At 51.1% G+C, this 11,877-nt stretch overlaps 1 protein-coding gene across 4 annotated transcripts in view; it reads left to right on the top strand.

Moving 5' to 3' along the window:
- Positions 1–2,377: 2,377 nt before the first annotated feature.
- Positions 2,378–11,877, top strand: part of EBF4 (EBF family member 4) — a 108,907-nt gene continuing 99,407 nt past the window's right edge. For 2 of the 4 annotated variants that reach the window (XM_069072177.1, XM_069072193.1), the window contains exons 1-2: positions 2,378–2,713; positions 3,620–3,738. In XM_069072177.1, the coding sequence (XP_068928278.1) occupies positions 2,378–2,713; positions 3,620–3,738 (455 nt within the window). Of the gene's footprint in view, positions 2,714–2,944; positions 3,739–11,877 lie in introns of those variants that run through there. The other 2 variants (XM_069072203.1, XM_069072185.1) reach the window with 2 other exon arrangements.

Consider the following 11,877-nt stretch of genomic DNA (forward strand, 5'->3'; position numbering starts at 1 on the left):
TGCGAAACTGTGAATTGATCCAACCATTTTGGAGAGCAATCTGGAATGATTCCCAAAGAGTTATAAAACTGTACATCCTTTGACCCAGAAATATCACTTTTAGGTCTGTTTCCCAAGATGATCAGGAAAAAAGTAAAGAACTTCTATGTTCTAAAATATTTATAGCAGCTGTCTTTGTCAAAGACTGGCAAAAACTGGAAACTGAGGGGATGCCCATCGCTTGGGGAATGGCTACACATGTTGTGGTATATGATTGTGATGGAATACTACTGTGCTATAAGAAATGATGAGCAGGTTGATTTTAGACAAAACATTGAAAAACTTGCATGAAATAGTGAAAAGTGAAGTGAGCAGAACCAAAAGAATATTGCGTATGGTAACATGCACCCCTTTGTTCTAAGAACAATTTTGAATGCCTGAGATATTCTGAGTATTAGAAATACTCCAATCAATTACAAAGGATCTATTAAAGAAATGCTGTGCACCTTCCGAGAAAGAACTGATAAATAGAAGTATGCACAGTGCGGTTTTACATATATCTACAGTTATGTTTGTGTCAAATGGTGGTCTTCTATAGTGCCAAGTGGGAAGGGAGGATGACAGTTCAGAACTTAAAATGTAATAATAAATAAATAAATAAAGTTAAGTTTAAAAAAGAGATACTTGGCTCCTTGGTTGATTTGCATGTATTAGGTAGGGTTTTGCCTAAATTCCATAGAACTGAGATTCAACTAATTGGGTGAGAGGTATGTGGCTGAACTCTATTCCACTGGGTTAAAGAGCTATGTATAACTGACCCCTATCCCATTAGGTTGAGGATTGTGTATATAACTGACCTCCATTCCAATGGGTAGAGGGGCTGTGTGTAACTGAGCTCCATTCTACTGAGGTGGGTATGACTAAGCCGTTTCATTGAGAGGTATGTGTCACTGAACTTCCATCCCATTGAGTAAGAAGTGAGTGTGACTGACTTCTATTCCATTGGGTGAGACAACTGTGTTTATAACTGAGCTCCATTCCATTGGGTGAGACTCGGGTGTGTGTGTTGTGACTAAGTGCCATTCCTTTGTCCCAATGGTGTATGACTGAACTCGGTTCCACTAGGCTCAACTGAAATGCATGCCTTTGGGTTGAGAGGATTGTGTGTGACTGACTTGATCCCAAAGAGTGCCAGTATTGCAAGTATAACTGACCTCCATCCCATTGAGAATGAGATGGGCATGACTAATCCATCCCCTTGGGTGGAAAGGTTGTGTGTAATTGAGCTATCATTGGGAGGTGGGTGAGAGGTGGGTTGACTAAGCTCCATACCATTGGATGAATTGGGTGATGGTATAACTGAACTCCATTCTTACTGGGTGGGAAGGGGGTGGTAAATTAACTCCATTCTTACTGGCTGAAAGAGGGGTGTGTGTGACTGACCATTATGCTATTGGACAAGAGTGGGGTGTGTGTGTGTATGTGTATGTATGTATGTATATGGGTGTGTGTGAGAATGAGCTCCATTCCACTGGGGAATAAGAGGGTTATGATTTAGCTCCATCCTACTGGGGACAGGGGGAAAATCACTGAGGTTGCTTTTCCTGGATTCGTTGGGGGCAAAGTTTCTCCCATTCCTCAAACCATGGGTTGAGGCTGAACCTATTCCCAAGCTAATTTCTCCTTACTTTAGGCCACAATGAGTTTATCTGCACACCATCAGTCCCTTTCATTCTTGCCCTTATGATCCCCAACTAGCTGTTTCCTTGTTTTCTGTAGGCTCCTTGTCTGATACTTGTCCTTTGTTCTTAACCTCCCCCCCGCCCATTCATCCTCTGTCTAGTGTCTTCCTTCTCTGGACCCCGTATCTCTTCTTTTGCTTTGCTACCTTTGCTGTATGCCTCCTTTGCCCCCTCCCATCCCCCCAACCCCTTAGCTTTTCCCCTGCTCGCATTGTTTGATACTTGTCCTCTCTCCTTAACCTCCCCCCCCGCCTACATCCTGCGCGGTCCCTCTATTCGCCTTCTCCATCCCTCTATCCTTTCTCCCCTTTCCATCACTAGCTTATGCTCCCACCTCCCAGACTGTTCCCCAAGGGCCTGGTCTCCTCTCCCCTGGCCAAAGGCAACTGGCGGGCTGGCTCCTTCCCCAGGGGCCCCCCCTGGCCTGGCCCGGGCTCTGGCCCAAGCCCCAGGCCCCAAGCCCCATCTCCCGCCCCTGGCCCTCCCGCTCCTCCCCCAATGATGTCACGTCCCCGGCCGCCCCTCGGCCCGGCCGCCCCGCCCCCGCCCCCCTCCCACCCCCCAGTCCCCTGGGCCCGGCGCTCCCTCTCCCTCCCTCCTCCCTCCTCCCTCCCTGCTCCCCAGGGAGCGGCGGCGGCGGCGGCGGCGGCGGCGGGATGGCCCGGGCCCGCGGCCAGGCCCCCGGGAGCGGCGGGCGGCGGCCGCGGAGGGGGGTCGGCCCGGGGCCCGCGGGAGGCGCCGGGGCCGGGGCCGGGGCCGGGGCCGGGGCCGGGGCCCGGGGCGAGCCGGCCGGACTGCTGCTGCTGCTGCTCCAGGTGTTCCCGAGCGGGGTTGAGGGGCCCGGACGACGGGGCGGGCGGGGCCCGGGCAGCGGCGGCGGCATCGGCGGGCTTGACTCCCCCCCCTCGCTCCCCCGGGACGCGCGGCTGCTGCTGCTCCTGCCGCCGCCGCCGCCGCCGAGCTCCGCTCCCGCTGCCTCCGCCTTCCGGATGGTAATCAGCGCTCCGCACCCGGCGCGCCAGGCAGCCCTGCGAGGCCGGCCGCTCCGTCCTCCCTGCCCTGCCCTGCCCTGCCAGCCCTGCCAGCCCTGCACTGCCCTGCCCTGCTCTGCCCCTCTCTCCGCTCTGCCTCCCCAGCGCGCTGCTTCCTTCTCTCCATCCCTCTCCTCCTCCCAGACCGCCGCAGACCTCCCTGCTGGGCTCCCCTCTCTGCGCCTCAACTCAGCCAGCCCTACTTCGCATCACTCCCGAGAGCCCCACTTTGCGTCACCCGCGGATTTCCCACTTTGCTTCGAGTTTTCGGGGTTCCCCACTTTACAGAAGCTCTCGGGGCCCCCACTTTGTGTCACTTCGAGTGTCCCCACTTTGCCCCACGCCCGGAGTCCTCTTTGGGCATCACATTCAGGTCCCCTCTGCCCAGCACTGAGATCGCCACTTTGCACCGCACCGGAGTCTCTTTCCTGACTCCTGTGCCTTCTCATCCTGGCCCTGTGAGGTCCTCTCTGCAGCTTCTCCCCTCCCCTTCGTTCGCCACTGCTTCCCCTGCTCCGGGCCCCCCTCGCGGCGAGTGGCCGCGGGGGAATCCCTCTGTCTCCCCGCCCCCCAGTGCAGGGGGAGGAGGCTGCGCTGCTGTTAGCGGGTCGGCTTTCTCCGAGGGAGCGGCCCGGGGAGCCAAGCTCTCACTGAGCTGGGGCCAGCAGAGGAGCCGTCGCGAGTCGGGCGCGTCCCGCTGCCGCTCTCCTACCCTGCCCTGCCCGGGTCTGGCCTGGTCCAGCCTATACTCGGCTATACTGGGTGGGGGTGGGGACTATTCCCCAACTTCGTCGGAGCTCGGTGTGCGGGCCGTCGGGGCGCCAGGCAGAGCGGCGCCTGCAGCGCGGTCCCATGTTCTCCATGCAGGACTCCTTGCCCCGTGGAGGGCTCAGCCTGAAAGAGGAGCCGCTCCCTGCCGGCCTCGGCTCGGTGCGCTCCTGGATGCAGGGCACTGGAATCTTGGACGCCACCACCGCAGCGCAGAGGTGAGTCGTACTGAATGCCGGGAGTCTCTCCCGGAGGGGCAGCGACGAGCAGAGAGGACTGGACCTGGACCGTTACTGGGATGGGGAGTCCATAAGAACATCACAGAGTCTTTCACTCGCCTGTGTTCCCCTGTTCTCTCTTGCTCGTCTCCAGTCCTCTTCCTCCCTCTTTCCTTCTCTGCTGCCTTTCCCTCGCTTGTTTTCTTTCCCCCAGCCTTGCTCCCCTAATTCTTTCTGCTCTTGAAGTTGTGTGGGTATCTGACTGGGTCTGGGCACCAACCTAGGCTAACCCTCCCGCCTGACACTGGCATTTGGAGCAGTAGCATGGGGGTTGGATGTGGAAGGAGAGGAAGAGAAGTCAGTTTTTCCTGGCCCTTGCCTCCTGGTCTATGACCCCTTAGTTCCGGGTAGTGCTAATGGACAGGGTCCCAGAGGATTCCTGAATTAAGCTTCTGACAGCTCTTCCTTCCCTCTCCATTCTGCTCCTACTCCCATCCCTTCATCCATCCTTATAGGGGTGAGGGGTTTGGAGGAGCCTATTAGGACACATTGCCTGTTCTTCCTTTTCCAGTTTCTGCCTTCTCTTTTGGAGCTCTTCTTCCCAATGGCCTTCCCAATGTTTCCCGAGTTGGTTGGGGAAGAGTGTGTGTGTATGTGGTGGGGGGAGGTGTTGGTGTTGGTGCTGGGGCAGGGAGGATGGGAGGGTGTCAGGGAGCTGGAGCTGTTGGGCTCATAGCCAATGAGAACCCCTCCAGGAATCTTGACACCCATTTACCACCTGCTTAGGAGACTTAGTGGAATGGAGAGTGGGAAGGAAGGCAAGCAGACTTAGGGGAGATGGAGACTGAGGAACAGGAGGGAAGGGAGGAGACGGGACAGACATCATTTTTCACATGGATGATTTTTGCAGCTGGAAACAAGGTTTGGGATTTGCAGCAAGCAGCACAGGTTTTCAGGGCCTCTTCTGTGCTGTTCCAAGCAGGTTCTGCCTGAGCTTAGGAGAACTGCATCCCTATAAGGCTTAGCCCTGTGGTTCCATGACCTCCTCTTCCTCACTCCCCACCCAAGCCAGATTCTAGCTTTTTGCTTGGGTCAACTGATCTCCTCTCTGGTTGGAGTTTTGCCTGAGCTCTGGGGGCTAGAGAGAGAAGGGAAACAAATACTCTCCTGCAGTCAGTGAGCATGGGAGCTAGATGTGAGGCACTGATGTGCAGAAAGTGACTGGTAGGAAGAGGCAGAGAGGAATGCTCACAGGGGCCGGTGGCAGCAGGGCATGGGGATTTGTGGCTAGATCCTTAATGCTCTTTGAAGCCCAGATGGAGCTTCCCTGCCTTTCCCTCCTGGCTTGGCTGCCTGTCACCCAGATCCATGGACATACCTGCATACAGGTACATCAGTTGTACCCCACATGTGGACCTCTCCCTTTCTCCCCAGATCATCCTGCCACAGTTACCACTCAGCCTCACAGAAGTCACACTACCATAGACATACATACTAGGTGTCACATAATCAAACAAGTGAATATCTACTTGGTTTTGCACTCAAGGTAACTCTCTGCTCCTTCCTTTTTGCTCTCCGTCCTCTCCCCCCCATTCATCCCAGTATTAGGTATCCTGGAGAGCTGATGTGTAAGTGTAAGAAGGAGGATCTGTCTATGTGCATGGTGTAGGTGGTGGTGGGGAGAACCTATGAGCAAACTTGGACCCTTCTCTTCAGGACCAGAGATGCTTTTTTTGTGTGTGTGAGAATGGGTGTCTGGTTATGTTTATGTTTCTCTCTTAGCAAGACTTGCTTTCATATGCTGGTCTTGAAAGGATTAAAGGAGACTTTTTCTTCTTCCTTGATGTTGTCCAGGGCGGGCAGAATGAGTTGGGTGGGGGAAGGGATCACTTGTGTGTGGGGGGGAGAGGCATGCTAACATTTGGATTTTTCATCCCTCCTACTCCTATCCCACCCCCAAATACCCAAGATTCAATATCTATTTGGAGCCCTAGCTATTGGTCCCAGCTGCCCCAGTCCCCTGATCCTAGCTAGCCAGCTACCTCCCCCAGCATCTCCTGAGAATCCCGGTCCTCCTTATGCAGTATCCTTCCCCTTCAACACCCCACCCCACCCCACCCCTCCTTTCCTACATACAACTTTTATGCTTCTCCCAGGCACTTTAGAGGATGGGGGAAAGGGATGGGTAGGAAGTTCAGCTTAGCTATGGGCTGTTCAAGGATAGTTCAGGTACTTCTGTTCTCAGTAAACACAATTATGGGTATCGGCTAGCATGTCCCTTACATGCATGTCTGCATCTCCACTCATCTTGTAGATATCTGCTTTTGAAAGAACTCTAGGGATGAATGTGACCTAGGGCAATAGAGACTAAAGGGATGGGGGGGAGGAGGAGGAAGAAAAGGAGGAGGAATGCATCTTTTCATGGGGACATTCCATTGGTAAAAGAAACCTGTGAAAGGTTGGTAGGATGATTTGGGGCACTGCTTACAGTCTGCTGAGGCTTGTCTTCCAGGAGATACATTGGACTTGGAGGAATTCAGTTTTATCATGGAAGAATGAGACTGTATGCTAGAGTGGAAAAAACCTCTGAATCTGGACTCTAAAGCTGTGGCTTTACTAGCTGACTGACCTGGAGACAATTAGGTTCTTTGAGACTCTGTTTCCTCCTTTGTAAAGTAAAAATAACAATGTTTGCTCTGCCCCCCACATGTTTTTTTGTGATGATTAAATGAGAAAATGTGTTGTGGGAAGGTACTTTGCAAATTCTGACATGATGTATATAAATGGGAGACCTTATAGGTAAAGGCCACTGCCGCCTAAGATGCTTCTCTGAGTCTGGGCTGGCTCCCACATCCAAAGGCCCTCCCAGCAAATGGAGCAGCTACAAGTCTTGCCCTTCCCCCTATGTTCTCTTCACCTCTGGGATGCCCCACAGTATCTAGCCTCCTTCCCTAAAGGGATCAGAATGCCATCTTCTCCACATCCTTGTCTCCTTCAAGTATCTCTTCTCCCTCAATTACCTTATCCTTCTTACTGGCTCTTTCTTATTTGCCTACCAATATGCTCAGGTTTCTCTGAATTGAAAAAGAGATCCTCCTCTCAGCCCAGCTACTCCCTTGAGTGAGACTGGCCTTGCTCATGCTTTCATTTTACCACCACATTTCTAAAGAGAGCAGTCTCTCCTCCCTGACTCCGTTTCTTTACCACTCACTGACTGACTTTGACTTCATTTACAATCTGACTTTCTTTTCCATCACTCCAGAGACAGTTGAAGGGAGGAATAGAAATGTGGGCTAAAATGCCCATAAGTTCTAATCGCTGCCTTCCTGACCTGGGAAAAGAGACCATCCTTACTTTAGGAAAAAGGCCCTGTTAATCCACAGAGAATCTTGTAATTTTTTTGGTTCTGTTTTGTTCCCCCCACTCTTCATAAATTCTTTTTAAAGTACTTCAGCTTTGTTAGAGCTTTAAAAAAAAGAGCTGCCTCAGGGCGGCTAGGTGGTGAAGTGAATAGAGTACCAGCCCAGGAATCAGGAGGACCTGAGTTCAAATATGAACTCAGACACTTGACACATTGACTAGCTGTGTGACCTTGGGCAAGTCACTTAACCCCAATTGCCTTGCCAAAAAAAAAAAGCTATCTCTATCTTGGTCAAGATAGCTGGGGAGTTCAGAAGAGCCCAAGAGATCAGGCTTGGTAGTAGCAGCACTACCCTGGTAGAAATAGCTAATATTTATGTATTGATTTAAGGTGTACAAAAAAGTGCCATATGTTACCTCATTTGACCCTCACAACAACCCTGGGAGGTAGATGCTACCCCATTTTCAGGTGAGGAAACTGAGGCTGAGAAAGGTTAAGGGACTTTTCTAGGGTCACATAGCTTGTGTTTCATGAAGGATTCAAACTCAGGTCTTCCTTACTCCACGTCCATTGCTTTATTCCTTGTGCTCCCTTAGCTGCCTCATTAACAGGGTAGAGGTGGGAGAGTAGCAGGTAGAAAGAAATATTTCTCATGCTCCCAAATCTATATTCCCAGTCCTGACCTAAGCTACAGACTCATCTTTCTCCTGCCATAAATCTCTCTCCATCATTTCTGCCTCCCATAAATTTCCACCAGGATGTCCCTTTGACTCTTCAAAATGAACCTATCTCTAGAGCCCCAGGGTTCCGCTTCTGCTTTTCCTCCTGACCCATTTCTGTCCATGGAACCAATGTCCTCCCCATCACCCCGGCTTAAAACTTTGAGGTAATCCTGACTTCTCTACCCACCCCCCTTCCCCATCACTTAGCAGACCCTGTCCTATGTAATGGCTCTTACATCTGGCTCTTCTCTCTGTACCCCCTGCTACCTACCTCCAGTAGGCCTTTGTGATCTTTCTTTACTGCCTAAAAGACAAGCACCAAGTGCTTGGCATTAAAAAACATTCATGATGTGGCCCCAGCCTGTCTTTCTATCTCCATGTTCTGCTGCTTCCCTTCACATTGTGATGCAGCAGGAAGGAAGCTGGCCCTGGTATCAGAGGACCTGGGTTCAAATCCTGATTTTGTTACCTATGACCCATGTAACTTTGATAGACCTCAGTTTGCTTATCTGTAAAACAAGAGGCCTTGAACTAGATGACCTTTGTAGTCCCTTGAAGCCTAATTTATGTAATTCCAAATCTAAGATGTTGTGTTCTTATCCTACATTCCAACCAAGCTGGACTACTTGTCAATTCCCAGATAAACTGTGCCCTCTGCCTAAAATATCCCTTCCAAACTCAGAATTCCTTCCTTTTTTCCAAGGCCAGATGTGATTTCTTCCAGGAAGTCTTCCTGGATTCCTCACCCCCATTGGAAGTGATCTCTTGTTCCTCTGAAGTTCCATAATACTTTGCTCCTTTCTTGTGGTACTTCTCACATTCTGTGTTGGTTTTTGTCTCTGTCTTATTGCTATACCAAAAACTCCAGGAGGGCAGGAAACCATCAACTCTTTGAGCTGGAAGTGACTTTAAGAGGTCAACCCCTAGCAAAAGCATGGCATCCCCAACTGATGACTAGGTAACTGGGTAACTGGGACCTCCTTACCTGCCCCAAACAGCCCTTCTATTTTCAAACAGCTTCTTTTGGTTAGATGTTCTTTCTTCTGTCAAGCCAAATTTACCTCTCTGGAACATCTACCCATTGGTGGTTGTTCTGTGCCCTGTGGCTAAGCAGACTAAATTTGACAATAAAGACAATGACCACATGCCAAATGTCCTCTTCTTCAGGCTGAACCTCTCCACTTCCTTCAGTGGATCTCCAGGTCATGTGGTTTCAAGTTTTCAATCTTGTTTCCCCTGTAAGTACCAAGCACAAGACTTTGAAGGCAGCCAGCACTGAATGGAGTACCTGATGAATTCTGTTGGAAGAACTCAAAGGAAAGGGAATTCCTGCCAGAGGAATCCACTCAACTTGAAGGGATCCTTCCTACTCTGGTTCTGATCATGTAAGGGGCAGGGATGTGGTGACCTCAGTGATCTGAGTCTGCAATGCCTTTCTTCTCCTTGGTCAGAGAAAGAGAGCCATTCTGGACAGATGACCATCACTGTGTGGGGGGCAGGGTGTGGTGCCCTTCCTCGATCCCAGGCTGTTGACTGTTCTTAGGTCTTGGTTACACATAAAGGACTGCCCTACAGCCCAGCACAGCCCAATGACCCCAAACTTCTCCATGTTTGGGGTGGGGGTGGAGTTGCAGAAGAGGGGCATATTTGAGCCATAGTGGAAGACTCTCAAAGGAAAAGAGACGAGGTGGTTGGCAGAAAAGGAGTGTAAGGGAGTCTGTGAGTCTGGGAATAACTACCCAGAGAGTGTGTGCCTTGGCTGGATGTGAGGCTAAAGTAAGGTTCTCAGTGTTGATGTAAGAGTGAAGTGTAGTCAGTCCCTAACTGGTGACTCTGCTTTGGAAACTAGGGCGACTTCTGAAGCTTATTTGGGGGAATGTCCCTTTCCTTCCCTCTCCTTCCTCTTCCCCACTTTTCCTGTCCCAGGTTCTGCCTCAGAGACTCACCCTCCCCTCTCTATAACTCAAGGAGGATCTCTCCCTCAATGGGGTCACTGTACCTTGAATGACCATGACTGGCATCTTGCCTGACTCCCCTCCTCTCCCTCATGGACTTATTATCTGCCCTCCTTCATGACCTTTTACCCAACTCCACCTCCAACACACACACATACACACTCTGACAACAGGAAGATCGGAGACTCTAGGAAAGAGTTTACAAGACCATTTCCAAGTCCGGAACCTTCTCCTTTGGCAAAGTCCCTAGCCTCTCTCCTCTTTGGTCAGAGGAAAGACACCCATCATGGACTTCCAAAATCATGTGTGGGGCAGAGATGTGTGTACTAGGGGCTGGGAGGGGCCGAGGGAGGCTACTTAGAGCTCAGAGTAGCTCAGGGAGCTGTCTTTCCTGTAAGCAGCTTTGGTCCAGCCCCTCTGCTAGGAAACGCTCCCATTTACTTTAATAATTAATAGCAGTGCCTCAGTGAACCTCCCTTCCCTTCCCTACCCCCTACCCAGCCAAATGGGTGTTTCCACTGGCTTTTCCTCCCTCCCAGAGACAACCTACCTTTCCCCATCTCCCTCATCCACCCTCCCTTTTCTCCTCCCAGCCCCTTCCCAGCAAACCACGGCTCAGGATTTCCTCAGTCACTGGCCCTGGACCTAAATACCAGGGAATAGAGGGTGGTAACCCAGGAATCCTGTTTAGAGGAAGTTCTCACCCCAACCCCAAGGATTTCCATTGCTTCCTAATGAGGAACAGGGGCTACCAACCTTTCGCCTTCCTGCCCCCCCCCCCCCCAACACCTCTTGGTTTTGTCCTTTTCTCTTCAGGTCTCACTTTCTGCTTCCTTCTTGTCTCTCCCTCCCCCACCCTTCTCTGCAATATCTTTCCCCTGAGTCTTGTTCTTCCCTACATCTCTCATCTTTCCCTCTGAGTGTTAATGGCCCCTTATTCTAATGAACTATGGATTTCCATAGTGAAACACCTCAGCCTCCTGATTTCCTATCACTGGCTTTGGTTCGGGGAATATGTGGGGGGTGGGGAAGGTGGGGAGCACAGTCATTTTTCCTCTGTTGGGGGGAGGGGGGCTGATGCACTGGGGCTTGCTGGACCAAACCTGGAGGTCATTAGGAGTGAGTTAGTAGCAAAGCTCAAGTTTGGGCTGAAGGATCCTGGCTCTCAGCCCAGGGGGTGGAGGGGAAAGGAGTGGAAGGGAAATAGAGATGGAGGAGAGAGATGAATACTTGTTGAATGAGAAGGCATGGGATGGGGAAGGAGGATATGGGAATGTGAAGGAGGAAGGAACGGGGAGTGGTCTCTAGTGATAGAGATGCAGGGAAGAGGGTCAAGACAGGGCAAATAATGTGGAAGAAAGGAGGGGAAAATGAAATGGGGAAGAATTTAGGAAGAAGCATTTTAGGATGGAAGATATGGAGGGGGAAATGAATGAGAAGATTTTAGGAGGAAACTCAAAGGAAAACAGGAGAGGTGGTGCAGGAGACATGAAAGGGAGTGAAGAGAGGTCAGGGGTGGCTTTTTAAGTGACTTTGATCATCCCCAAGCCTGGGGCTGGTGACAGTGGACTCTGGTATTCTTCTAGTTCATACTTAGGTTCCTTCAGACCAGTGGCTGTGCCTCAGTTGCTCCACAGATAATACTGAAGGCAGGGGAATTACTTTAAAGCAGAATGAATGCCTCTCATATTTCCCAGTGTGGGACACTGGAGGCTCTGGATAAGGAGGGAAACAGGAGAGAAAGGAGAACAGCAAAGTAAGAACCAGTGGTGGGAGTTGGATAGAGGAGACAAAAATGGCAAGAGGAGAGAGACAGAGACAGGGAGAGAGAGAAAAAGGGAGACGAAGAGAAAGACAGAGACGGGGGAGAGAGAGAGACAGGGGGAGAGAGACAGATGAGAGAGAGAAAAAGAGACAGAAAGAGAGACAGGGGAGAGAGACAGATGGGAGAGAGAAAAAGAGAGAGAGAAAGACAGAGAGAGACAGGGGGAGACAGTTGAGAGAGAGAAAAAGAGAGACAGATGGGAGAGAGAAGAAGAGAGAGAAAGAGAGACAGGGGGAGAGAAAGAGAGAGAGAGAGAGAGAGAGAGAGAGAGAGAGA

This window comes from Petaurus breviceps, unplaced genomic scaffold (genome assembly GCF_028583685.1).
Source record: "Petaurus breviceps papuanus isolate PSGF00001 unplaced genomic scaffold, PetGlider_PUasm1.0 140, whole genome shotgun sequence".
Lineage (NCBI taxonomy): Eukaryota > Metazoa > Chordata > Mammalia > Diprotodontia > Petauridae > Petaurus > Petaurus breviceps.